Source organism: Cnephaeus nilssonii (genome assembly GCF_951640355.1).
Source record: "Cnephaeus nilssonii genome assembly, chromosome: 17".
Classification (NCBI taxonomy): Eukaryota; Metazoa; Chordata; class Mammalia; order Chiroptera; family Vespertilionidae; genus Cnephaeus; species Cnephaeus nilssonii.
This window is the reverse complement of record NC_137088.1, coordinates 31285228-31312783: the sequence shown is the minus strand read 5'-3', so window position 1 is coordinate 31312783 and position 27556 is coordinate 31285228. Positions and strand designations below refer to the sequence as shown.

Sequence of the window (27556 nt, the reverse complement as noted above, 5' to 3'; positions counted from 1 at the left end):
CTCAGACTCTTGCCTCCTCACTGCACTCCTCCATCCCTCAGTCCTTCCCACCCTCCCTCCTCTCCTGAGGGTAGCTGCCTGCTCTCTCTCTGTCCACTTAAATCAGCCTTCAGGGCCACTTCCAATCCTCCCTGCCTCCCAGCACTTCTGATTAGCTAAGTCGGCCCGGGGTAAAGTACATGACACAATCATTTTAAAAATATATATTTTTATTTATTTCAGAGAGAAAGGGAGAGAGAGAGAGAAACATCAATGATGAGAGAGAATCATTGATCGTCTGCCTTCTGCACATCCCACACTGGAGATCAAGCCCACAACCCCGGGCATATGCCCTGATCGGGAATCGAACAGTGACCTCCTGGTTCATAGGTCAACTCTCAACCACAGAGCCACACTGGTTAGGCCACAATCTTTCTTGAAATGTGGGGAAAGTTGTGAATGTATATAATTCATATTTTTAAAAATTTGTTATTACTGGCCAAAAATATATTTTAAGAGTTTCATCAAAGTGAAAACACAAAATTGATAATGGTGTTGTTGGATAATTTTTTAATGAGCCTTTATCTTTTAGAGATACTTCTTGAAATGTTTCCAGATGAAATGATACAATGTCCGGTATTTGCCTCAAAATAATTTTGGAAATGGGAACGGATGGGAAAATAGAGGAAACCAGATTGGCCAGGAATTAATAATTGTTGAAGCTGGTGATGAATCCATGGGACTTCAATATGTAATTCTATGTTTATATAGGTTTAAATTTTTCCATAATGAAATAGTTAAGGAAGCAAAAAAGAGTGAGAGAAGCCCTGACTGGTGTGGCTCAGTTGGTTGGGCATCGTCCTGTGCACCAAAAGGTTGCTGTTTTGATGCCCCATCAGGACACATGCCTGATTTTCGGGCTCGATCCCCAGTAAGCCAAGCGGTGTGCAGGAGGCAGCCGACAACACTCTCACATCAATGTTTCTCTCTCTCTTCCTCTCCCATCCTCTCTAAAAATCCATTTTTTAAACTCTTAAAAAAAAAAAAAGAGTGAGAGAAGAAAGGATGGGAGGGAAGGAGAGAAAAGAATAAAAAAGAAACCCTTCCCATGCAGTGTGCCACAATTTGTAGAAACAATTGCCATGTATGGATGGCAGGTAGCTGACCTACATTTTCTAGACAGAAAAAAATCCCCAGGCCACAACCCCCTCCCCAAAAGTGGATTTAAGATTCTGGGGCTTGTGGACATAGTGTGTCATTTGCACATTTGCATCATCAAAGGAGAGTGTCCTCAGTAGACCTTGGTGCCCCTCATTCCCTGTGGTCTCTTGACCAGCCCTCTCCCTCCCTGACATGGTGGACACAGTAAGGAAGCTTGTTGGGTCACACTTGTCCTTTCAGTCATTAACCTCACAGATGGCGCGGTGACAACTCGGGGACTGGAGCGGTGACAACTCGGGGACTGGAGTGGGGCCGGTCCCCAGAGTCATGTTTGCACACAGGAAAGGAGATTTTACAGGTCTCCAAAATAAATGAGCCCTTGAGAGAGAAGCAAGGATGTGGTACCAGATGAAGGTTTTCTTTATAAGCGAGAGCACAAGGCCCCCCCCCACCCCCCCGTCCCCTGCTGGGGGTCTCTGGGTGTGGGAGGCCAGCAAGGAGGGCGGGGATGAGACTCCAAGGAACACTCCTCCCTCAGCATTTTGTGAGGAGCATTTTGGAGGGGGAGGGGGTTGCAGGGGGTGGGGTGGTTGGAGCCTCAGGGTCTGCCCCTGGGTTCTCTGTTGCAGCCCCATGGCCCTGGGGAAGCTCCTGCGGGCCCAGCCGCTGGGACCCTGGGCGAGCTGCTTGACCGCTCAACAATGTAGGTGGGACCGCCCACCTCACAAGGAGCCTGTAAGAATCATGACCAATCCAATCGCGGGATCATTTCATGGAGATGGTCCCCTGAGCTCTAATGTATCCCCCTGATCGGCTAAATAAGGAGCCAGCACATTTCCTCCCTGCTCCTCTGAGCGGTCCCCCAGAAGCCCCCTGGGGTCCTTGGCTTTCTCCTGCCTTCCCTCCCCACAACCCAGAATTGTTCTTTGTGCCTCTCAGCACCCTCAGGGTAGGTCCACACTGGGCTGGTTCCCTTCCTTGTGGTGTTGGTAGGGCTTTGGGACTAATCCTGGATCTCATATCTCTGCTGTTCTTTTTAAAGGAAAGAGCCCATTAGGATGTCCTAGGATATCTCTCTCTCTCTCTCTCTCTCTCTCTCTCTCTCTCTCTCTCTCTCTCTCCCCCCCCCCCTTCCTCTCTCTCCTCTCTCTCTCTCTCTTGGTGAGGAGAGGCAGGCCTCTGCCTAGAGCAGTGGTCGGCAAACTCATTAGTCAACAGAGCCAAATGTCAACAGTACAACGATTGAAATTTCTTTTGAGAGCCAAATTTTTTAAACTTAAACTTCTTCTAACGCCACTTCTTCAAAATAGACTCGCCCAGGCCGTGGTATTTTGTGGAAGAGCCACACTCAAGGGGCCAAAGAGCCGCATGTGGCTCGCGAGCCGCAGTTTGCCGGCCACTGGCTTAGAGCATGAAGGGACTTCTCTGGGCACGGTAGAGGGCTGGCACTGGCAGAGCCCCGCTGTGTGCCAGGCACTGTGCTGGACATTTGGCATGAACCATTTCAGGAGACTCAGCACAAAGGGAGAAGGTTGGGGAGGGTGAGGAGGCCATTCGGCTGAGTGGATGGTACAGGGGAGCAGGGACAGGAGTTTGGACTAGTTGGGGGTGACTAAGGAATGACGAGCTCACTGTTAAGCCTTTGGCTGCACCTCCATCCCAGTGAGTCAAGCCAACGGGGAAGGAAGCCCAGCTAGCCCTGGTTAGAGGCCCTAGAGAACCAAGGCCAAGCCAGGACCCGCCCAACCACTACCTGAGCTGAAGGGGTTTCCTCTTGCACATTTAGGCTGGGCTGGGCAGGGCCAGGACTGGCTGTCCCATCACCTGGCTGTCCCCCTGAGATGAGCTCTGGGCTGGCTAGGGAGGGACATGGAGCCAGGGCCTTGTGGGAGCCACTGGTGGCCTGAGCATCCCAGAGCCAGGTGGAAAGAGAGAGGAGACCAGCCTGAGGAGGGGTACAGCTGTCAGAACAGTGGGTCTCATCCAGGGGTGATCTCCCCCACCCTCCCCAGGGGCATTTCACAATGTCTGGAGACATCTTTGTGGGAGGTGCCACTGGGATCTAGCCAGGGGTGCTGCTAAACATCCCACAATACAACCCCCGCCCCAACAAAGAATTATATGGCCCAAGATGGCAACAGACCCCAATGCAGAGTAAGGTGGGTAAGGGGCTGGACTCCAGGCCACTCCCTCGGATGAAGTGATCCTGCCCTCAAGAGGAGGCATCCTTTCCTAATGCAGCCTGATGCATGTGGAGACTAAATGGTGTGTGTGTTGGGGGGAGGCGGGGGGGGGGGGGCGGTTGGGAGGGAGCCACTATCTGGAAGAGAGAATGTATCTGCTGTCACCTAGGCTGTAATTTGTGCAAAAAGCAATTTCAAAGAGATATTTAGTCTTTAATAGAGGGTCAAAAAGTCAGCCCACACGATGATGTCACCTCCTTGTTGGCAGGGAGAGAGGTTTGAAAGCACTGTGACAAGCACTCCAGGTGGGGAATGAGGTGTGATCAAAGATCTTCACTGTAAAGGATGAGAAACAACATACATGCCCATGGATGGGGGACAAGCTGGCTAAACAGTGGATTATCCTGCAGAAGAAGGAGAACACTGTCCATGTACAGATATGGAAATGTCTCCAGAGTATATCCAGCAGAACCTAAAGAAGCAGAGCGCAGAACTCTGGTGTGCTGCGCTGCCGTTAGGTGACAGGGGAGGAATGAGACCAGCAGTACCTTAGTAATTGCTTCCATTTGGGTAAAGCAGTGGGTCTCAAACTGGTGCATGGGAACCGCCCAGAGGGCCTTTTTGGCCACACTTCAAACAACAACCACCTTGCTTTTATTGGGGGGAGAGGGGGGCGTGGAGGGAATGTGGAGAGTGCCCCACTTTTCTCTCCCAGAGTAGAACTGCCCAGCCTGCCCCTTTCCGGACCCTGACTAGGCGTCCACCGGCCGCAGCGCTTTAGACAAAGGCCTATAAAGTGGCCTCTTTCCTTAATCGCTCCAGCAACCCAGAGAGACTGTTTCCCAACCGTCAATGGCCGCCGAATGTGAGCCGTTCATGGTTTTTGAAGGAATCCTGCAGGAACCGAAGAGTTGGGGCCAATAAAGCAACATGCCCCCCGCCCGCGCCCCCATTTCTTCCTTTGTAGATGAGCTAACTGAAGGTCTGATGGAAGGTGGCCGCGGGCCAGGGACAAACCTAGCCCTCCAACATCCCGCCCCCGCCCCCGCTAGGGAAGGAGGAGCGACGGCTACCACGGATCCTCCCGCGGGCTTTGTGCGAGCCTGGAATCCAGCTGTCACCGCCCCACTGGAGGGCGCACATTTCCGGGCTGCCCACCGGCCGGGTCGCTTCGGTAGCCGCTGCCCCGGCAGAGCCAAGAGCTGCCCCCGCCCGCTCCGCGGCCATCCGGCCCCAATCGCCCCCCCGAAATGCCCGTCGACTTCACCGGGTACTGGAAGATGCTGGCCAACGAGAATTTCGAGGAGTACCTGCGCGCGCTCGGTAAGCCACTGCCCCCCCCCCTCCAGCTTGGCCCGGGGCGCCCCGCGAACCCCTCCGGGGCGCTCCTCCCCAGAGCCTGCGCGAAAGGGCGGCCGCCGCGCTCCGAGGTGGCCTGCAGGCTTGAACTGGAGGATGGGGGTTGTCGGGGTTCCTTAGTGGTAAATATCTGAGAGTTGGCTCTAGACGTGGATAATTTCACTGGGAACGCTGGGCTTGGTTTCCTAGTTTTTGTTTTTTTAAGGGTTAGCATAAGGGCGGAAAACTTTGTTGCAAAGAAGAAATTAAAGAAAAAGGCGCAGACGGGCTGCGCACAGACAGTGCAAGCGAGAGGGAACCCCAGCTGTTCTCCCCGGGGGCGGGCTCCTCGGGGCCCCTCTGCCTTAGGAGCAGTTCTCTGAGTTTTCCGGCCCACTCTTTGCCCCCTTCTGCCCGGCACCCTGCAGATGTCAATGTGGCCTTGCGCAAAATCGCCAACTTGCTGAAGCCGGACAAAGAGATCGTGCAGGACGGCGACCATATGATCATCCGCACGCTGAGCACTTTCAGAAACTACATCATGGACTTCCAGATTGGGAAGGAGTTTGAGGAGGATCTGACGGGCATAGATGACCGCAAGTGCATGGTGAGGATTTACTACACCGGCATCTCCTGCCCAGGGGGGGCCTGACCAATGGCTGGGCTAATTCATTTGAGAGGGGAGCGAGGGCCCTTGTATTCTTAGGGATCTTGGCCTGGTGCCCCAAGTAGGCAGCACCCACTCATCCAGCATCCTCCTCCGCGCAAAGCGGATGGTTATAGTTATAAAAATTCCGGCTTGTTTAGTCTCTTCTGTGGCCCGACATGTGCTTTACACACTTGACTCCGCCTAATCCTCCCAACAACCTTTGAGGGAGTTCTGAGCACACCCATTTAACAGAGGAGAAAACAGTCTCAAAGAGATGAAGTAACATGCCTGGAGCAGCACCGCTAGGGAGGGGTGGGCTGGAATTCCAGGCATGTCTGTTGACTGTTCTCTGGCTGCACTCTGGGTGGTGGAGGAAGGAGAGAGAGCAGGAAGGGAAGAAATAAAGAAGAAACACAGGAAACCCTCTTGAAGTGTAAACTTCCCATATGACCTAGCATGAAGCCACTCTGGGAAGTAGGGGCTACCGGGATCCCTGCCAGAAGCCTGCTGACCTGCCCCTTTCTGTCCCCAAACTTGGATCTGGCTCCTGACCATCCATCCCCGTCCCCACTGTCTTCCACTCTGGGATCCATCCCCGTCTCCACTGTCTTCCACTCTGGGATCCATCTCCGTCCCCACTGTCTTCCACTCTGGGATCCATCCCCGTCCCCACTTTCTTCCACTCTGGGATCCATCCCCGTCCCCACTGTCTTCCACTCCGGGATCCGTCCCCGTCCACACTGTCTTCCACTCTGGGATCCATCCCTGTCCCCACTGTCTTCCACTCCGTGATCCATCCCCGTCCCCACTGTCTTCCACTCTGGGATCCATCCCCGTCCCCACTGTCTTCCACTCTGGGATCCATCCCTGTCCACACTGTCTTCCACTCCGTGATCCATCCCCGTCCCCACTGTCTTCCACTCTGGGATCCATCCCCGTCCCCACTGTCTTCCACTCTGGGATCCATCCCCGTCCCCACTGTCTTCCACTCTGGGATCCATCCCCGTCCCCACTGTCTTCCACTCTGGGATCCATCCCTGTCCCCACTGTCTTCCACTCTGGGATCCATCCCCGTCCCCACTGTCTTCCACTCTGGGATCCATCCCCGTCCCCACTGTCTTCCACTCCGTGATCCATCCCCGTCCCCACTGTCTTCCACTCTGGGATCCATCCCCGTCCCCACTGTCTTCCACTCTGGGATCCATCCCTGTCCACACTGTCTTCCACTCTGGGATCCATCCCCGTCCCCACTGTCTTCCACTCTGGGATCCATCCCCGTCCCCACTGTCTTCCACTCTGGGATCCATCCCCGTCCCCACTGTCTTCCACTCTGGGATCCATCCCTGTCCCCACTGTCTTCCACTCCGTGATCCATCCCCGTCCCCACTGTCTTCCACTCCGTGATCCATCCCCGTCCCCACTGTCTTCCACTCTGGGATCCGTCCCCGTCCCCACTGTCTTCCACTCTGGGATCCGTCCCCGTCCCCACTGTCTTCCACTCTGGGATCCATCCCCGTCCCCACTGTCTTCCACTCTGGGATCCATCCCTGTCCCCACTGTCTTCCACTCTGCGCTGAGGAGCTTCCTTTGAACCTTGCAGCCAACGCCTACTGGAAAGGTCAGCTCTCTGCAGCTCCAGCCAGAGGCTGTAGCAATGGGGGGAGGAGGTGGAGACCCGCCCCCACGGGTGGGAAGCTGGTGACCGGGAGACCCCAATTAGTGCTGCCACAGCAAACTCCGGAAGGTCAGCCCCGGACCTCCATCAACATTCTCTGGTCACTGGGAGGTCAGGGTACTCGGGTCTCCCTTTCAGTCTTGGGTCCAGAGCTGGTTTCTGCTTATTGATGAGGCCCTTCCTCTTGTCCTCCCCTCCCCCTTCCGTTATTAAGGGGGTCTGCTGTTTGCCCTGCACTGTGTACAACCCTGTGAGGGAGGGGTAAGTCCCCCATATTATGCAATAGCAGGCTCCCCAGGAGAAGGGACTGGCGAGAGATGGGATCTGAAACCTAGGTCTTTGGACTTTGAAGCCCACACTCCGGCTCTCGGCCAGGTTCCTCTCTGCTGGGAGCCTGTGCAGAAACCAGATGGCTGAGACTCGTTAGGACAGTGGTTGAGAAGTGCTGGTGTCTGGGATTGAGGAGCCCCAGGCCTGGAGGATTCATCCTCTGTTGTTGATTCATCTGAAGGCAGTCAGGAGTGAGTGTGAGCCTGCTGTCTGGAATGATAGCAGAAGAGGGGGTGGCCGCCCTGGAGTGTCCTTGAAGAGGCCAGTAGTGGGAGAAAACACTATTGTGTCTGTAAAGACCCAAGGCCTCTTAATCTGCCCAGAGGCTCTGTGGGAAAGGTCTGCCATGGTGAGGTGGGGGCCCTGCCCTGCCTTTCAGACCTCTGCCCACGATCCGCCCCCTGGCCCGCTGCATGGAATTGCACTGTAAGAACAGTCGTCCCCAGCTCACTCTTGGGGAACTCACAGAACACAAAAAAAATCTCTGTTTATTTTGGGTCACCCACAACCTCTGGAATGTGTTGGCTTGAACCTGGCTAATTAGCTTCGCTCTTTTATTTCCTCTATTAATGCGGAAAACATTCATTGATCACCCAGGAATACTAGCTAATACTCGTGCTTACTGTGTACCTGGTACTGTTCACATTTTATTTTAATTCCATCTTCACAACATTTTACAGATAAGAAGATGGAGGCAGGACTTATTGTGTGGTCTCTGGGAAGCAAAGTAAATGGCAGAGGGAGGATTTGAATTTGGTCCGTCAGTACCAGAGTGCCTGCCCTTAACCATTTCACTATACCCACTGCGTTCTGACGTGTTAGTAGTCACTGCTCCAGGGGCAGGGACACAGCCCAGCACGCACAATCCCTGCTGTGCGGGGTCTCACAGTCTTTGTGGTGGAGACACACAGTTCAAACACGGTGAGATCAGTGGTGACAAAGGGAAGCGCACAGAGGAGGGATCCAGAGGAGTTCTGGAGAAGATCACTGCTGTACTTGATGATAAAGGAAAAGGAGGCCCTAGCTGGTTTGGCTCAGTGGATAGAGCGTCGGCCTGTGGACTGAAAGGTCCCAGGTTCGATTCTGGTCAAGGGCATGCATGTACCTTGGTTGCGGGCATATTCCTAGTAGGGGGTGTGCAGGAGGCAGCTGATCGATGTTGCTCTCTCATCGATGTTTCTAACTCTCTATCCCTCTCCCTTCCTTTCTGTAAAAAATCCATAAAAAATATATTTAAAAAAAAGAAAAGAAAAGTAGGAAGGGAGGGTTTTGGACACAAAGGAAGGGACACATGGCCACCTTCATTTCTTAACCCAGCAGTAGGACAGTGGTAGGTGAGCAGATCAGGGAGCCCAGCGGCTGGGCAAACCGGATGACATCGGGCAAGACTCCTGGTCCCTTCTGCTGTCCCAGGACTCACTAGATGGCCACTCACTTACTTTGCTGTTGCCCTTTGGGGCGGGACGGCCCCTCTGCCCAGGCCTGCCCTTGGCCCCCGCTTCGCCTTTCTCTCCTGACTGCCCAGCTGGATGGCGGGCCGTAGTGAAGAGCGTGCTGTGGGAGGGTTAGAACAGAATTACAGGAACTGCCAGCCTGAGGCTTGGGAATGGAGCGGAGCTGCATGCCAAGATGCCATGCTGGCTGCGGTCTCTGGGCCCTCAGGGGCCTGAGCCAGGTGGTGGCCCCTTCTGCTCCACACGCTCTGCACCCAGTCCAGCAGCTGGGAGGAAGCAGTTTGTTCTCAGCATCCGGTGGCTTCATTCTAAGGTGTTCTTCCCAGCACATTACAAAGGTGTCATTTCTCACCTGGGATCATTCATTCAGGTGGTGTTCATCCCTCTCTCGGTCCTACACGTATTTCGAGGTGCTGGCTCTATCTTTGCAGCCCTTGGTTACTGAGATGAATCACATGAGAGTCCTGTCCTCACGGAGTTCAGGGTAGTGGGGGAGACAGGCCACAGCAGCCAGTCATACTGTGATGTGTGCCATGGAGGGAGGAGAGGCAGAGAGGGACCTCCTCCTGGCTCTGGGAGGTCAGGAGCAGTTCCCACAGGAAGTGGAGTCTAAGCTGTGGCTTGAAGGATAGACAGGAAGTCGCCAGGCAAACAGGAAGAGGATGAGAGGAAGGCCAAGGCCAAGAGAGCAGCACTTGGTAAGTGCTATTTCGGACCCATCCCACACCAGGCCCTGGACTCAGTGTGGGGTCACGGAGGAGGCACGGGCTCCCGGAGCCCCCAGGCCAGTGGAGGAGACAGATGCATCTTCAGACGGTTGGGCCCAGTGTTGTGATGGAAGCACAGTGGGCTGAGGAGCATAGAACTGGGGTTTGGGGGGCAGTGGTCATGGAAGGCTCCCTGGAGGAGGTCACAACTGAGTGAGGCCTTGAAGGACAAGTAAGAATTAGGGCAGACTTGGAGAAAGGATAAAGCATTCCAGGCAGAGGGAACCATAAGCTCAAAGGCCCAGAGGTCAGAAAAGGCCTGTTGGGAGGAGGTTTCAGGAGGTGAGAGAGGTGCAGTCTGGAAGACTTCAGTGTGGTTGGTGTGTAAAATGTGGCCAAAGGAGAGGAGTGATGAGGACTTAAGGAGCCCACAGCCTCAGGGAGCCCTTGCTGGGAGAGAGTGGTCAGCCAGCTGGGAGAGGCGTGGTCAGCCTGCTGGGAGAGGCGTGGTCAGCCTGCTGGGAGAGGCGTGGTCAGGCTGCTGGGAGAGAGTGGTCAGCCAGCTGGGAGAGGAGTGGTCAGCCTGCTGGGAGAGGCATGGTCAGCCTGCTGGAAGAGGCGTGGTCAGCCTGCTGGGAGAGGCGTGGTCAGCCTGCTGGGAGAGGCGTGGTCAGGCTGCTGGGAGAGGTCAGGCTGACATTCCTCCAGGAGGTTCCCTGGCTCAGAGATCTCTGACCCTGCCTCTCTTCCCTGGGAACAAGATAAGTTTCCTAGCCAGAGGGTGAAATCTGGCCTGCAGATGTGTTTTGTTTGGCCTGTGCAATGTTTGACAATTTCAAAGCCAGTTGCCAATTATTGCCACAGATTGTAATATTTCATAGAAAAAAATCCATATTTCTAGCTGTTCTTACCAAAAAAAAAAAAAAAAAATCAAGATGCTAAAAACACTGGGTGCCTGATTATGTCTGTGCATGTGGCTCCCTGAGACACTGTCACAGCTGCCCCCCTAGATGGAACAGTCTCCAGTTTGCGAAGTCCGCTCACCCCACCCTGTTCCCTGAAGTCAAGGATCAGCTGGCCCATCCTCATCGTTGTGCCTTGGGTTCCTGAGCAGCTCGCTAAGCGATGGCTCCCTAAGGGCAAGCCAGCAGCAGCAGCAGCATCACAAGAAACAGGTTCTCCGGCCACGCCCCTGGCCTGCTGAATCAGAAACTGTAGGCATCGGGCCAGCAATCTGGGTTTCACTGTGCCCACCAGGTGGTTCTGATGCAACTAAAGCTTTTGATCCATTGCTTTGGAGTGAAGAAACATCTCTGTGCCTGCGCCTCTCTAAACCAGGTGTAGAGAGCTATGTGCCGCTGGCCGGTTTCGTCCATCATCTGACCCCTGTGGACACTGCCATCCATGCCCAGAACCACCTGAAATGGCTCACGGCCTCTCCCCAGGCTGAGGCATGGAGGGATTCAGATCCATGTAGCCAGAGTCACTCACAACGTTTTCAGTCTGTTCTGTTCAGCTCTGACGTGCCCCACAAGCAGCGGAGGCTGTCATTTTGGTGGAAATGTATAGACGAGACCCAGGTTTTCTCCCCTGCCTCCTGCACGCCTTTATCCATCCGGATGAAATCTCCAGCCCAGTTTGAAACCATTATCATTTATTGAATTGAGCAGTTGTAGGCTGTGGCAGGGTGGGGGACCTTGAAAAAGGAAGGTGCCCCTCAACTTCAAATCGTGTCCCCCACTCTGGGGCCAGGGAATCCCTGGGAATGAGGAATGGCGGGGTTCTTTGTTCCCAGCTCCCCCTAGCACGAGCAGCTGATTCCCAGGAATCACAGCCAGCCTGCTCTGCGTGGTGGTGGCAGAAGGGCCATTTGTCATCCCACCATGGACACCGGGTCAGGTTTTCCCTGGAGGGGGTGGCTTTGTTCACGCAGGAGCCTGGCGCCTCTTCCTCTGGCCGAGGCCTCGCCTTCATATTCAGCTCTGAACTCAGGATGACCCCTTCCACAGAGCCTGCCTTCCGCTTCCAGCCTCCGCCCCTCTGAGTGGTCCTTTGTTTTGATTGTAAAGGGAAAAATCCAAATAACAGAGGAGAGAGTCAGTCGACTGAAATGGAAAGGACCCCTTCCCTCTCTTGGCCTGATTCCCACTCCCCAGAGGTTTCTCCTGTTACTGTTTCTGGTGGGTCTGTCTGGAAATCTTCCTCCATCTACTAATCAGTTAATTAGTCAATATCTCTAAAGCCAAAAAGGAAGGAAGGAAGGCCCACTTCAAATATTGGTGGTGTTTTTTTAATTGATGAGAGAGAGACAGACAGACAGACGGACATCGATTTGTTGTTCCACTTATTTATACGTTCATTGCTTGATTCTAGTATGTGCCCTGACCGGGGATTGAACCGACAACCTTGGTTTTATCAAGACAATGCTCTAGCCCAGTGGTCGCCAACCTTTTGGACCTCATGGACCACCAGTGGTCCACAGACCACCAGTTGGCGACCACTGCTCTAGCCAACTGAGCTACTGGCCAGTGCTGTATATTGGTTTTTCACTCAATGATATTTCTTAGGCATCTTTCTATATCAGCACTTATAGATTTTCTGAATTCTGTTCCTTTTAACCATCTATGTTTCCTTCCCTTCCCTCCCTGACTTTCTTGCTTCCATCTGTCCATCATCCGTTCATCCATCCATCTACTTATATGTGGTATACATGAAATCCACCAAACTGCTGTTAACACTTGGGTATAAACTCTTGCCAGCTTTCTGATCCTCTTCTTGACTCATTAAAGAGATTTTTTAAAAACACAATGCCAATGGCAGAAGTAACTCCCTGGGCTGCAGAGCTGAGAATGCCGTCGGATTTGGCAGCTTGTGGGAGCTGCCTCTGCCCAGATCAGGCCCCCAGCATTCGGCTGGGGCCTTTCCCGGGTGGGAACATGGAGTTTCTTTCATGTCTTAGCTGAAGTTCTCCGACCTTTGAAATCGTGTCAGCAGCATGCTTTTGAGGATTACCAAAGGAAGAATTAAAGCAACCCAAATAAAATTCACAAAGTAGCTTTCAAAAATCCCACTGGTTTGTTAGGTTTTGTTTTTTGTTAGGCTGCAACACAGGAAAATAGCATGTACTCAGTTCTTACTAAGTGCCATGCCCGCACCAAATGATTTTAGCAATTTTCCTCTTTTGGTCCTCACAACTGCTATTCTTCAGTATCATTACACCCACTTTACAGATGAGAATCTGGGCTGACAGAGGTTAAGAACCAGCTGGTGGCCGAGGAGGGCTTCTAATTAGACAGTCTCTGTTACAAAGCCTCCCATGGAGCTCTGCTGAGGGCTGGCACTTACTGTGAGCCCCATCACAACCTGGAGGTAGCCGGTATTGACTAGGCGTGACGATGTGGGGAAGAGTGGCTTTAAAGATTGGCACAGTGCCTCTGTTTTCACATCTGCAAAATGGGCATCATGACTGCTGCTTACAAGGCACATTCTGAGGACCATAGAGATAGTACAGGGGACTGAGCCTTGTGAAGCCACAATGCTGTGTGCAGCAAAGGGCCAGAGCCCTCTGATGCCCTAGACTGAAGGTTTACCATCCCAGTCTCTGAGGATTTCCAGCCCGTCACTGTCAACCCAGAGCCCTGGCTCCACAGGGCCTGGGAGCAGAGAGGTGTGTGAGTGTGTGTGTGTGTTGGGGGGGGGGGGGGCGGGGAAAGGAAACCCCTCCACTCGCCCCTGCAGGCATCCAGAGTCAGTAAACTGATCACTGCCCTTAGGGCCCCATTTCCCCCATGGAAGTCTCTGGAAACCAACCCCTCCAGCCCAGGTCCTATTGTAGACATTTCACATGTTATTGGGATTCATTCATATTTGACTTGGAGCTGATGGGAATCTCAGAGAGCAAGGACCTTGCCTCCTTGCCTGGTTCACAATAACTTCCTCCCTGGGAAGCATTTTTGTTGCTGTCTCTGTTATATATATTGAGTTGTGCTAGAGCACGTGCACACGCACACACACACACACACCCTTGTCCTCCAAAGGGGAACCCCAGGTCCCTGTCCTGCTGCCTGAAATGCCTCCATCAGAGCACATGTATTTTGGTTAACTATCCAAGGACCACTCTAGGTGTTCCTTTAATATGTAAATACCCCAGAGTGCTAGCTAGCTGCCTCTAACGCCTGGGTGTCAACGCGTCTCCTTCCTGCCTGCCTTCCCCTTCTTTCCTGGCTGAGGACCCTAGAACAGCATGGGAGCACTCTGGGGAAGAACTGTATAAAGAAGAGGGGCCTGAAGGCAGGGGGTAAGGGTGCAGGGGAGCCCAGGCTGCAGCACCCACCTTTGTCAGCCTTGCAACAGACTAGCTCCGCCCTCAGAAAATGAGGGGAGAAATCCCATCTCACAATGTGCAACAGAGTCAGAAAAGTCACCTTAGAGATCCCCTTATGGGATTATAGTCCAGAAAAATCATTCAAAAGAAAAAAACAAACTATCTATTCAGAGGAAGGTATCTGTAGCTGTGTGGTAATAATCCTTAACGACCCACCCCACGTGAGGGCTACTACTCTGTGGCAGGCCCTGCCCCCAGCGATCCTAGAGGGAATGCTGCTCTCCCATTTCACAGACAGACTGAGGCCTGCCCCCATCACACTACTGGGGACTCGCCTTCAGATCTCGGGGACTCCTGCTTTGTGTGGTTTACAGAACAGGCTGCCTCCTGCTGGTGTTCCTAGGTGCCAGATGACCACGGTGGTTAGAGTGACAGGCGTTTTAATTCCATAGAGCACCACGTAGCCATGTAACTGATCCCCATGAAGATAAATGAAAAGCGTTTATGGGCAATCGGTCAACAAGTTCCACAGCTTAGTGTCTCTTTCCCCGTTCCCCATCCCCACAGTTCTGCCTACCTCTTGCCTGTAGTAATGATAACAACATCTCTTGTGCTTACTGCGTGCCAGGCCGTGTTCCGTGGATTGTTTTATTTAATGACTGCAGTATCTTCACATTGGTCCCCCTTCCACTGCCCTCAACCCTGCAGCCCAACCTTCCCCTTCTAAAACGGGAATCTGATCATGGTACTCCAAGCTCAACACCGCCAGAGGCTCCCCAGGGCTGACAGGCAAGGCCAGGCCACACCTGCCTCTTTAGCCCCATTCCCTACCTCACACCGTATACTTTGCCTCCCCCCACCTCCCTTCCCCCACCTCACCCTTTGCAGGAGCCTTCACTTGCCAACCCCTTTTTGCATTTCTCTGCCCACTTCCCTGGGATAAGGCCCCCACCTCCTCCTCCAGGAAGATAAGTTCTCATTGGTCAAGACCAACACAGGCTTAACTGCTCCATCAGTCTTGTCCTGACTCTCCATCCTCATTCTCGCCTTCTCCTCACTGCTTCTCTCTGCAGGTACTGCTACCCGGGTACCTGTGACACCTATAATGCATTTGAGATTCCAGACAGTGGGGCCTACACCTTTGTATCCCCAGTACCCAGCACCAGGGGCTCCAATGTGCTTGTCAAATGAGTGTTAAGTAAAAATAGCAGGCCCTCAAACAATATAAATGGTCGCCATCGATCCTATCACTGCAAGATCTACTTGCCATTTAATAATAGCTAAAGCGTGTCCGTATTTCACGTGCTAGGAATTTGAAGCACTTTCCACGCATTCATTCTTTAATCCTCAGGATTCTCTGATGAAAATGCCAGAATTCTTCCTGTATTATCCATGAAGACAATGACAGGCAGAACAGGTGTCTTGTCTGAGATCAGGTAGCTGGCAGAGCAGGGCTTGGCTCCTGCTGGTCTGACTCTAGATTGTCACTAGAGAGAGATGACATCGTTGTTATGCTAAGGGGTCAAAGCTCTGGATTAATCCCTCTGTGAAGCTCTTGAAGTCTGAAATGCAGTGTCCCTCTGCAAAGCGGTGGTGTCGGGGAATGGACTCGTCGGGTGCAGAGGAGTGACGTCTGGTTTACCGTCCCCGATAGTGGAGGCTACTTTGCAGGCCAACAACCCCAGCCTCAAGGCCTGAGGGCAGCTGCTCCTGGCCCTCCTTCAAGCTCTCGCTTGTCCACAGCCCAGCTCCCTTTGAGAGAGGGCCTTGCAGTCTGGCTGATTTTAGCTCTGGAGCCAGACTGTCATCTTTGGAATCTCATCTCTGCCACTTATAACCTACTGCCCTTAAGCAAGTTACTTCACCTCTCTGTGCCTTTACTTGTCTGTGAAGTGGGGATAATTATACAGTAAGGAGTACCTACTCCCTGGGGAGGAATAGATGCAGGAAAGCCTCACGCAACTGCTCTAGCGATATGCATTACTAATTCTCGCACCTTGTAAACCATGTCCATTAAAAGACAAATTCTGGGGCCGGAACGTGTGAGGGGACACCTGGCCATCCAGAGAAAAGCTAACAGGGTCCCATGAGCCTGGAGGTAGGCCCATAGACACAGGCTGGGCAGGGCAAGGGTGGGGGAACTACTGCTTTCCAAGTATTGTATGTGCCCGGCACTGAAATTGGTCCTCGCAGCCCCTTGTTTCATTTCCTCCTCTGGCTCTGTCCCGTGGCAAACGCATTTTGCAGAGGAAGAAATGGAGGCTCAAATGTGGAGTAAATGGCTCGAGGTCACCCAGCTAGAAGGAGGTGGGCATGGGTTGGAGCTCAGGCCTGCCTCTGTCCTGCCCAACGCTCTCATTGGGTCTCTCCTGAGTGCCCAGCTCCGGCAGGAGAACGGCTGCCCCGTGGCTGGGCCAGACCCAGGCCCGCAGCCTGCAGGCGGTGCGATCCCACGGTGACGCCATCCCTGGCAGCACAGTGGTCCTGTGGGCACGGGGCAGCGCAGGGTCAGAGTTGGGCAGAAGGGGGTTACACCACGGCTGATGCCCTCGCTGGCTGTGTGGCCTGCATGATGACCAAGTGCACCGGGCCTGAGAAAGTCGGGGCCCTGTCACACCAGGAGCTAAATCTACTTTATAAGGCTGGCCTAAGGCAGAATGAACAGCCACATTGCCTGGGCTATCTTGTCTTAAAAACTGGGTGTTCATGGCCTGAAAATTAACAAGAGTGTCCCTACTCATTCAGCCAGTGGTGATGTGCCTTTTCTCTGCCAGAGATTCTAAGGTGGGAGCTGGCACCCTCTGGGACTAAAAGGACCCAGACCCCTGACCTGCTCCCTCTTCCCCGGTTACCGAGCCAGCATCTCTTACCTCCTGGGAGCTGTTTGTTTCTGTTCTCCTTGAGAGAGTCAAAAAATAGAGTTGGACTCTGCCTTTCAGAGCCCCTCTGAGCCTTTTTGGCAGTTCAGCGTCCCCTTATACCCCTCCACTTCGGATGGGCCTGATCATCCTTGCACTGGCTGAGGAGCAGAGCCGGCTCTGCCTGCCCGAGAAGCAAACATCTGGATTCTCCATTGCACCAGGCTTGGCTGGTGGGGCCACAGAGATGTGAGGCTGAGGGAGAAGAGAGGCTGTGCGTGGTCTCCCAGTAAATTCAGGGGTGGGAGGTGCAGGCTCAGGCTCCATGGAGGGTTATGCCAAGAGAGTCCAGCCAGGCAGTGCCCCTCATGTCGCCCTGCCCTTCCTGCATCCGTCCAGGCTGTGCCCTCTGCCTGGGTGTCTCTCGTGCTTCTTTTTCAGTTTTTACTGTATAACCCAGCCTTCAGGCAGTTTTTGGTGTCAATTCCAGCATTACCTCCGATATTACCTCTTCCAGGAACCCTTCCCTGCTGGACCTCTGTCCCCACGTCAGAGGCTGGTGAGGAGGCTTCCCCTTGTGTAGCTACATGCCAGCACCTGCCTGTAACCAGCACGTCCCGTTCTGCTGGAATCCTCTGTCTGCTTGTCTTCTTCTCCAGTAGGGTATGACCTGCCTCTGTTTCCAACACCTGACGCTGGTGTGCAGGCGTGGAACCCACAATTGCTGAATGTTGTTTCCTTGCACAGAACCGCGCTGCAAAAGCCTACTGCTCATCCAAGGGTCAGATCCGGGCATGGCAGAGCACAGTAGGCAAGAGTGCTACTAGACGGACATCTCATCTCCCCACTTCCTGGGTGCTTGACCTGGAAGCCTCAGCCTCCACATCTGTAAAATGGGGAGAAGCATAACTGCTCCAGGTGGCTTAAGGGATCAACTTGCTGCGACCCATGTTCTGTTTAAGGTCCTGCCGGCACGTAGTGAGTGTTCAGTGTGTGTTGTTAGGATGGTGATGGTGACAGTGATCCTCTTCCACCAGGAAGCCTTCCCAGCATCCAGGGCTGGGCTGGGTGCCCATCTCACATCCCAGCATGGATTGCGGGTGGGGTTCATGTCAGTGTACACGTCTTGCTTCCCTGCAGGCGGAGCCCAGCCTCAGGGCCACCCTCAGTGCTGGTCCCCGAGGACTGCGTGCAGTTCCACAGGAGCCCTGCGACCATCTCCAGCCCCATTGCCCGCGTCCCCACCCAGAACCGTGGCCTCATGGGCCTCGGGATCTCTGGCAGTTTTTTGTTTAAAATTGATTCTGGGTACTTCCTTACATGTTTAAGGAGTTTTTAAAAACAACATGTCAAGAAGAGTCTTAACATTTTTCGGTTATGTTTTTTCGTTATTTGTTGTTTTTTTTTGTTGTTGTTGTTGTTTTTGAGCAAAGACAACAGAGTCTTAACATTTTATCATTGTGTTTGCCCTAAGAATTAGTTATCATTTGCTATAAGCATCTTTGCGGTATTGGAATTGCATTTTTCCATGCCCACAAAGGCCTTTTTGTGGCTTCGTTGGTTTGTAGTAGTTGCTTTTAACAGCATTTATGTCCCTAATTACTTGTTCACATTTTAAGGCCTTATTAATTTAGTTTTAATCTGCTTTTAGAGTGAATTGGCTTTCCTTTCGCATGTGCTGATTTTAGATAATTGCCAGCCCCCTAGGAATGGATCAGAGGAAGTGGAGCCAGCCCAGCCACTCAGCGGCAGCCTGGCCTCACGGCAGCGCATGCTCCTCAGCCAGAGAGAAGTGGGCTTACGTGATGGCTCGACTCCTAACCCCGAGGTGGCTTGGGCTGGTGACTTAACTAAGCTTCGTTTTTATCAGCTTTAAAGGTCAAGTGGAACACTATGGAACCCTCCCCGCACAGCACTAGGCACCTGGCAGGTTCTCTGTGACCCTCCTTGCCCTTCCCACAAGCTCCAGAGGCTGAGAGCTTCCGCATTGTCCCAGGAGCCCTCAAAGGGTAAAGCACACTTTAAACTCAAACTCCAGGAGGAATGGCCAGTTGGCATCGTTTAGTAATCCACATCACGTGTAGAAGTACACTGTCTGGTTTTTTCAATTCATCCCCCAAATTTAAAGAGCACAGGTTTGGAGTCAGACCTGCGTCAACCCTGGCTCCGGCCTCTGCAGGCAGAATCGCTGTGGACAAGGCCTGCCCTGTTAAGCTCTGGCTCTAAAACCACAGAAAACAAGATCCACTCCCAGCCTCTGGGCGGTGCATAAGCAGGGGGCCTCCTAGAGCTGGCCGGGCAAGTGTGGAGGGATGAGTGAGTGATGGTCCCCCAGCCCCGCTCACAGGAGCGGGAGTTGGGACATGTGGGCGCTGTAACGAATGTCACAAACGCTTGGCAGCCAACTTGAATCCCGCTTGTGGTGGTTCATGCCCGGTCACTGCCCAAGATGAATCCACTTAGTGGGAACGGCCTGTCACTTCTAGTACAGGTCACCTGCACGGGGCAGGGCGGCTCGAGGCTGCCCTGGGACATCCTTCCTCGGGCGCCTGCAGGAGTCAGGTTTTCCGTCCCCGGTCCCCGTGCAGCTGTGCCAGCTGGGCTTTCTAAGTGGTCAGGGGAGCCAAACAGTGGCTTTTAAGGGGACAGTCCTCTGTCAGAGTGATGCAAAGCTGTCTGCATTCATCTGTTGGTGCATGTCCTTTTGGGAAAGCTGCTGACAAGGCCGAAGTGTTGGAGGTTATTCATTTTTAATAGAAAAGTTAGACTGGCTTTGCTTTACAACCAGCTGCTCTGGGCTCCAGCCCATTGGCAGGCTTTTAGGTGGTCTGTGCGATGAGAATTGCGGTTGAAAGGGAGCTGAGTATAGCCATACTTCCCCCCTTGTCCTTGGATTTGTCTGGGCTTCATATCCAAGGTGACGTCCCAGAACTCACGGGGTTGAGGACTGGAGGCAGCACTGCCATCCCCGTGTTTTGTACCATGTCCACCTCAGCCCCCAGAGCAAGCGTGTCAAACGCAAAGGCTAGCCCGGGCCAAATAACCAAGGTTTAAGTTTATGTGGGCCACAACAAAACAAAAGCTTCAATTTTCATAGAAACGTAGGTTTATTTCGATACAGACAGGCTGAATACACAGGCCTGAAATAAATGAGTCATCATTAACATAAAATAAGAGAACATTTTAATAAAAATTAATATTTTTTCTTGAACATTAACTTACCAGACACTGAATAACTGCACAAATTAATAAGCGTTAACGCAAATAAACCTGTTTTTCTTGTTCTCCGAAAGCGAAATATTTCCTGTTGCGCACACCAAACAAGTCAGTCCAAGACTAATGATGTGGCCATTGGCTGCTAAAATAATCGCTGCTAGTATTAGTGGAGAGAAATGGTGCGCCTGCGCGTAAGGTGCGTAAGGGAAATGAATGCAGCACGATTATAGTAATCAGTCATTAGCGAACGTTGTAGTTCGTTATTAATAATTACGTATAACAGGATATTGTAAAAATTAAGTTACGAAATTTTTATTAAAACATTTCTTACATACGTTATATTGGCTGGGCCGCAAAAATATTCGTTGTGGGCTGCATGCGGCCCGCAGGCCGTGAGTTTGACATGCTTGCCCCAGAGCGTCTGCCACTTGAGAAGCATCAGGAACACACTTTTGGCTGAAATTTCCCCCATGAGACCCCGATGAAATGGACTCTGCAGGGTGAGGGTCCAAACTAGAAAACTAGACTGAATGAGATCTGGGGTTCCCAGGACAAGCTGAGCCCCTGTCCCAGACCTCACTGCTCCGGGCCTAGCAAAGGTGGCTGCCTGCCTCCTGCAGAGGCGGCCACAGAATGGCCTCTTCTTGGGCCCCGGGAAGGTGGTTATCAGAAGTTCTGTTTTGTGTCATAAGGGAACAAGGGACCATTGTTTGTTACCCAGTCCCCTTGCAACATTGCCTTTTTCCTTCTTCCCTCTCCATTGTTTGTAGGTGATCAGCCTCCTCCCTGGCTCCCCACCCCCCTTTTCTGTTCTTAGGATAAATCTGATTTTCTGGGAAATGGATGGTTTATTCCCACAGGACACAAAGCTTAAAAGGAAACTCCCTCCCACCACATTGACTGTGGGGCGGAGGCAGGAGAACTAAGTCACGCTTTTGGAGTCATCACAGCTATCTGTGGGAAGTCTCCAAACAGATCTTCTGCTTAACCCTTTGCACTCACTTGCTTTTTTCTCGATTCCTTTATTCTACTCGGGATTTAATTTTTTAAATACCCCAGATTTTACAAAGCGCGGCAGTAGAATAAAAAACTGGAGTTTCTTCTCATACAAACTTAATTATTTGGATTTTTTTATATTTCACATTATTGATACATTCAAAGAGTAATTTTAATCTCGACATCCGAGTGCAAAAGGTTAAACAAAGACTCATTCAATTTTACAGCAAGCCCTGCTCCTTGGCGCCCAGCTCAGCAGGCGGCACGGCCTCCTGGTGGAGCCACATCTCTGGGAAGGGAAGGAGCTTCTGAAACACTTAGTCGTGATAAATAGCACGCCCATCCGTCTTCACAAAAGACTTTAGTTATTGTCCAACTTCAACAAGCAAATCCCATTCATATCTGAGCTCTGCCTCATATGCCAGCCCTAATTTTTAAAAAGCAGAAATATATATGTGTGTGTATCAGTAGAAAATAACACTAGACAGAAGTCTAGATGTTAGTGTAATTATCTCTGAAGAAGCAAGATCCCACACATTCTTTTCATGACTATGTTCTTTTTAGAGCATTTCTTGTGTTTTCCGGTACAGAGGGTATGACTATGCTCATTGACACTCCTGTTTCCGGTAGAGGCAGAAGTATGTACATCGTAGCCGAGAGCCAGTGAGTCTCTCTTGGCCTCTGATGAGTCTGGAGCCCTCAGTGTGCAGAGTAGACTCTGGATTAGCACACGAAGAGAAGCTCTGTTAAGGTGTTCATAGGAGCTCCTTGAAGCCCAGAGCTGCCTGATTTCTCAGTCCCCTCTCCCCTTCACAGGCCGGGGATGGCCAAGGCGGCCAGTGAATGGGCATCTTGTCTTGTGACTTGAGGTCATGACCCATGACAGCCCTCGTCAGACATGAACTTCATTATGTTCTGACTTGGAGGTGGGACCTTCTCTCGGGCTTGGGGCTGGACATGTGCCCCGAGTGAGCTCTGCAGGGGAAGAGCCGCCCCCACCCCAAGTCCTCCTGTGCCCCATCACCCCCAGGGGACATGCTTCAGGGGCAGAAGTCGGATTTATTCCTGTGCAAACAAAGGTGGGGGAACAGCTGGCTCCACCTGTCACCCTTGTGCATGTGTCTCATTGTGGCGTCATCCCAACAGCAGAGGGCAGTAGTGATCAGCAAGCCCAGGAAAGAGATGGGTTACCAGCTAGGGGAATGTGGTCCTCCTATAGGGAGGGGCCACACTCACCCCACACCCATTCCCAGATTTCTCCTTCTCCCCTGAATCCTTATCAGGCTGTTGCTGACTGTCCTGACTCAGCTGAGCCAGGGCAGGAGCACCAGAACCCTAGACCCTACCACTGTACAGCTGGGCCTCTGACCCCCTCGCATGACAGATGGGAACACTGGAGCCCAGAGAAGGGACTTGCTCAGAGTCACACAGTGAACCAGGGGCAGACAGTTCTCACTGCTCCAGGGGAGAAGCAGGCCCCGAGTGGAAGGGCTGTTCAGAGGGAGGCGGGTGGCTGCAGGTAGGGGAGATGCCCACTGCACCTGTGCACAGGCCCCAGCCTTGACCACCAGCTCCTGGATTGTCTCACCTCTGAATTCCAACACTCTGAGCCCGTATTTCTGGGTGGGCCCTTTGCTGCTCCAGTAAAACCATGATGTCTCCCTTTCACACAGGCTGGGCCTCCTGCGGTCTGTCTTCCCTTCCGCACACCCAGCGCCTGGCAGGGTACTAAGTGCTCAGGGAAGATGTGAGAGTTCAAAGTGTTGGGTGCGGATGGGTAGCGAGCACCGACAGGACAGGGGACCTCCTTCTCTCTCCCCACCCTCCCTGGGAACCACCCGAGCAGCTTCCTAAGCACGTCTGTGCTGTCTTGTCTCTGGGCCTTTGTCTCAAGGTGGTCTCTCAACAGCCCGCTCCCCACTCTCCCTTCCTCTGCTTCAGCTCCATTCTTCTGTCGCTCAAGGCCCAGCCCTGGAGCCTCCTCCTCCCAGAGCGTCCCCTTCCCTGAGGCTCATCTGGATTCCCGCCACCTTGGTCTGTAACTGGTGACCCTGAGCCACTAGGGAAGCTGTGAGTTCAGTGGGGAGGAGGACTTCAGGGCCCTGCAGGTCTGTGTTCCGACCTGGCACGGCCACTGCCCATCTGGGTGAACTTGGCAAGTCTCTTAGCCGGATCTGTGAAACGGAGATGCTAATCCATGTTCCACATGGACAGTCAGGAGGATCTGGAGGCGCGCAGGGAGTGCCTGCAGGAGCTGCCATTCTTGCCTGCACTTGGTATTTATGTCTGGTTCTCCGTAAGATGAACAGCTCTTTGGGGCAGGAGTGTGGTCTTTTTGGTGTCCCAAGACCTTGCAAATGAATGAATGAATGAATGAATGAATGAATTCTGGGGATGGGCAGAATTCACCATCCCCCTTCCAAACCCCTCCCCCAAACACACACCCAGTGTGCACTCAGCCCTCGGAAGCCCCTCCTCCCTTCCAGCCCCATTCTCAGCCTTGGCTCTCATAGCCCCGCCTCAATGACATTTTCTCTCCTAATTACCCTTTTAAATGAAATTTGTTAAGGTCTATGTAATTTTTAAACTGATTTGCATATTTTAATTTTATTTTAATTTTTTGTTGTTGCTGTTAATCCTTACCCGAGGATTTTTTCCATTGATTTTTAGAGAGTGGAAGGGAGGGGAGAGACAGAGAGAGAAACATGGATGTGAGAGAGACACATCAATCCGTTGCCTCCCGCACGCGCCCAGACCGGGAGCCAGGGATCAAGTCTGCATCTGAGGTACCTGCCCTTGACTGGAAATCAAACCCAAGACCCTTCAGTCCTCGGGCCAGTGCTCTATCCACTGAGCCAAACCGGCTAGGGCAGATTTGTATATTTTAATAAGAGCACGTGATGGGCAGGGAGTATTAGGCAGCAAACTTTCTGTGAAATTGACTGGATGATCCATTGGGGCTGCCCTTCCTCCAGCCCTCAGGGGGGTGCTAGCTCAAGACGGACATAAACTGTTTGTTTTTTTTGCTTGGCAGACCACGGTGAGCTGGGACGGGGACAAGCTCCAGTGCGTGCAGAAGGGTGAGAAGGAAGGACGCGGCTGGACCCAGTGGATTGAGGGTGACGAGCTGCACCTGGTGGGTTCCTGGGGAGAGGGTGGGGCAGGTCCTGCTGTGGTTCCTATTTTCAAGATGAGGGCATGGAGGCTCACCTCCAAATCACACAGCTAGAAAGTGGCAGAACTAAATGTACTCCCAAGTAATGTCTGTTTTCACCATGCCAACTGTGGCAGGCAAGCACCTAGGACAGTTCTCTAAGCTTCTCGAAGACATGATCTCAACAATCCAGGTCGGGGAGGAGACGCCTTTCTCAGCTCAGCTGTGGGCCCCACTCACCCTGCCCTCCAGCCTGGAACCTCTGGACAAAGCCACTTCTGCTCCATGCATTGCCTGGGAAAAGCACCCACAAACCCAGAGAAGGGATCTTACCATCCAGAGGGCTAGACGTTTCCTCGGAGAGGAGACCTCTCATCACTCCTGTGCCCTTGGACTTCCCCATCCATCTTCCTTCTAAGAAAGGAGGCTGGTCCGGGTGACCTGGGTTCTAGTCCTGACTCACTGGGTGCCTTTCTTCCTCCAGCTCATCTGCAAAATGCATCCTACCACACAGGGGTTCTGCAAAGACAAGGGTCTGCTAGAGCTTTGGGACGGGTACGGGCGAAGAGGCGCGAGGGCATTATTTTCAGAGGCGGCTTAGGACGATACGGAGAGCCAGGCTGCAGTGCCCGACCTTGAGCATCTCCTCCCTGGGCCTTACTTCCTCAGCTGCAGAAGTGAGGGCAGCTGAGTGATCTCCACGGGCCTTTCAGCCCAATGGTTCTGTGGCTCCGTGACAGAGGGTGCAAACCGGGGGCCACAGGCCTCTAGCCTCCAAAAAAAAAACCCTTGGGAGGGGTGGCAACACTGTGCTGCCATTCCCCCTGGCAGCCATCAGCGGGGCTGCCCTGCAGGCAGGGCATGGCTTTCTTGGCGATATTTTAGTACTACCTGGGAGTGTTTAATAATAGCAACTTCAGTACCCCACCCACTGAGATGCTGATAGAACTGGTCTAACCTGGGCCCAGGCATTTTTCAGACTCCCCAGCTAACTCCAGCATGCAAGTAAAGCTTGGAACCAGCGTGCTCGTTTGCCACCCGAGTATGTGGCAACCTGTTTAGCCCTTTGAGGGGTCGAGTCTTGTGTCTGGACCTGATTTCTTCCAAGGCTGGGCACAGACCCTGTCCTGGGTTTAGGCCTGAGGTTCGTAAGAGTCTTTTGGCCCATTAGGGAGGCAGTGGGAGCATCACAGGGTCGGTCTTGTTGGTCAGCTCGGAGCCACATCAGTTTCCCAACCAGCTCTGTTCACAGGCAGTAGCCCCATCTACACTGATCCAGTTCAACCAACTCTCCAAGGAATTGGTTAGTTCAAACCAACTCTTGGGAAGAATAGCAGCCACTGGGTATTTTCTAAGTTGCTGCCCCTAGATGTACTGACCCCTCGTGTGGCCTTCGTCTGGCCAGTGACAAGCATCTGTGTTTGTTTCAGGAGATGAGAGTGGAGGGTGTGGTCTGCAAGCAAGTGTTCAAGAAGGTGCACTGAAGCGGGCAGACCTCGGTCTCGGGGAATGAGTGGCATGGGCATGCGGGCCAGGGTCCCGCTCTGCACAGCATGGGGCAGAAACGTCCAGCCACCTCCAGGTATCGGTTAGCAGCCTGTCTCTTGGCCTTGTCCCTTTCCCTTTTGTTAGAACACAACCATCCCAATAAAAGTGCTCTCTGCTCAAGACGTCTCTTTGGAGAAGCTTCGCAACCCCACTGTGCTCACTGTTTCTCTGGGGCTTCGGAAGTCGGCTTCCTCTGGTGCCACCCCCGCCAGAAGGGGGCGTTCCGCCACAGGCCTGAAGGTTTAGTCATGATGGTGCACCTGTGTGATCTTTCCTCAGGGCGCTGGCTGGGGTCTGGGGTGTGTGGGCTGATATCTGTGTGCCTCCCACAATCCGTGTCCACTCAGGGCCACAGTGCAGTGGGTGCCACAGGAGCCGGAGAAGGTGCTCTCCACCGTGGGCACTGAGAGTCTAGTGAAGGGGACCCCACCAGCAGAGATCTCTAACTCTGTGTGCACACAGGAGATGCTCTAACAGTACTTGTGGATGAAATGGAACTGGGTTGCAGTTGGGAAACAGCTAGAATGAGGTGATCCTTAACCAGAGGCAATTACCTATTTGATTGGATTTTAAAGGTGTCATGAACCCTCCCAAAACCATCCCCACCTCACCTATGGGCTGATGTAAAGCCTTCCTTTTCACTATTATATATATATATATATATATATTTTATTGAATTTATTGGGGTGACATTGGTTAATAAAATTATATAGGTTCCAGAAGTATATAGTTCAATAGTACATCATCTGTATATTGTATTATGTGTTCACCACCCAAAGTCAAGGCTCCTTCCATCACCATCTATGCCACCTTTAACCTCTACTACATCCCCCCACTGTTACAGAAGAGACATAACTCACAAATTCCCCTAGAAGAGGGAATGCAACTCATGTTCATCCTCAAGTGCAGTGATGGCTTGCAGTGCCTTTATATAGAGAAACACAGGGAAACTGAAGTGTGGGTGAGGAGGTGGGAGACCATGGGTAGGGGAAACCCCTGGAAAAGGGGAGACTTACAGGGAGGACCCCCTCAATATCAAGTCTGTCCAGGCTGTGCACTGCCTCTTGGAACCAGTACTGGGTTAGGAGTCAGATGAGCTGAGTTCAAATCCCAGTGCTACCACTTACAGGGCAACACCACACCCCTCTGGACCTCACTTCTCCAGTCAGCAAACCGCCATAATGATCCACCCACCAGCCGAGCACTAGACCAGTGTCACTCAGACCTGGCTAAACATGAGAAGCACCTGGGGAGTTTTCAGAATTCCCTAATCCAGGCCACGCCCCAGAAACAATTACATCAGAATATGTCAAGGTGAGACACGGGCATCTTTTGTTGTTGCTAAGCTTCCAGGTAATTCTAATAGGCCACCGGAGTTGAGAATCGCTGCCCTAAACTAGTGTTTCTAACCTGAGGGTGATTCAGCCTCCGTCCAGGGGCATTTGGCAATGTCTAGAGACCTTTCATTTATAACTGGGATGGGGGCCTCTACTGGCATTCCAGGCCTCTGCCCACTAGATGCCAGTAGTGCACCCACCCAAGCTGCTAAGCAGATGCAGGGATATTCCCGAACACCCTGTAATGCACAGACAGCCCCCCACAACAATGAATTACCCAGCCCATATGTCACCAGTGGTAAGGTTGAGAAACCCCGCTCTAGACAAACGGAAGAAATATTTAATGTTTTTCATTATTAAGGTTGTTTCCCTAGTGGAGACCAAGGAAATGAAAACTCAGAATTGCCCAAGATTTGGGAGGCCCCTTTGCCTTTAGGGCCCTGGTCTCTGTCCCTGTGCGTAGAGAACTCAAAGGCAAAGACTCTTGTAACAACCATTCATTCATTCATCCATTCATTCATCTCACAATGGTTAATGAAGACCTATTAGGTGCCAGCACTGAGCTAGTGCCTCACCTGTTGGGCATTCAGGAGTTCCCACCCCATCCCAGGTATTGAGACCCCCATCAGACCACCCCAGTACCTCCC

The 27556-nt window shown here is 52.5% G+C and overlaps 1 protein-coding gene across 1 annotated transcript in view; it reads left to right on the top strand.

Moving 5' to 3' along the window:
- RBP1 (retinol binding protein 1) overlaps positions 1–25694 on the top strand; it is a 30788-nt gene extending 5094 nt beyond the window's left edge. Inside the window, 5 exon segments of the mRNA XM_079794958.1 lie at positions 4291–4547; positions 4550–4646; positions 5090–5268; positions 23905–24006; positions 25455–25694. Coding sequence (XP_079651084.1) covers positions 4311–4547; positions 4550–4646; positions 5090–5268; positions 23905–24006; positions 25455–25508 — 669 coding nt within the window. The 5' untranslated portion in view covers positions 4291–4310 and the 3' untranslated portion in view covers positions 25509–25694.
- Positions 25695–27556: the final 1862 nt, after the last annotated feature.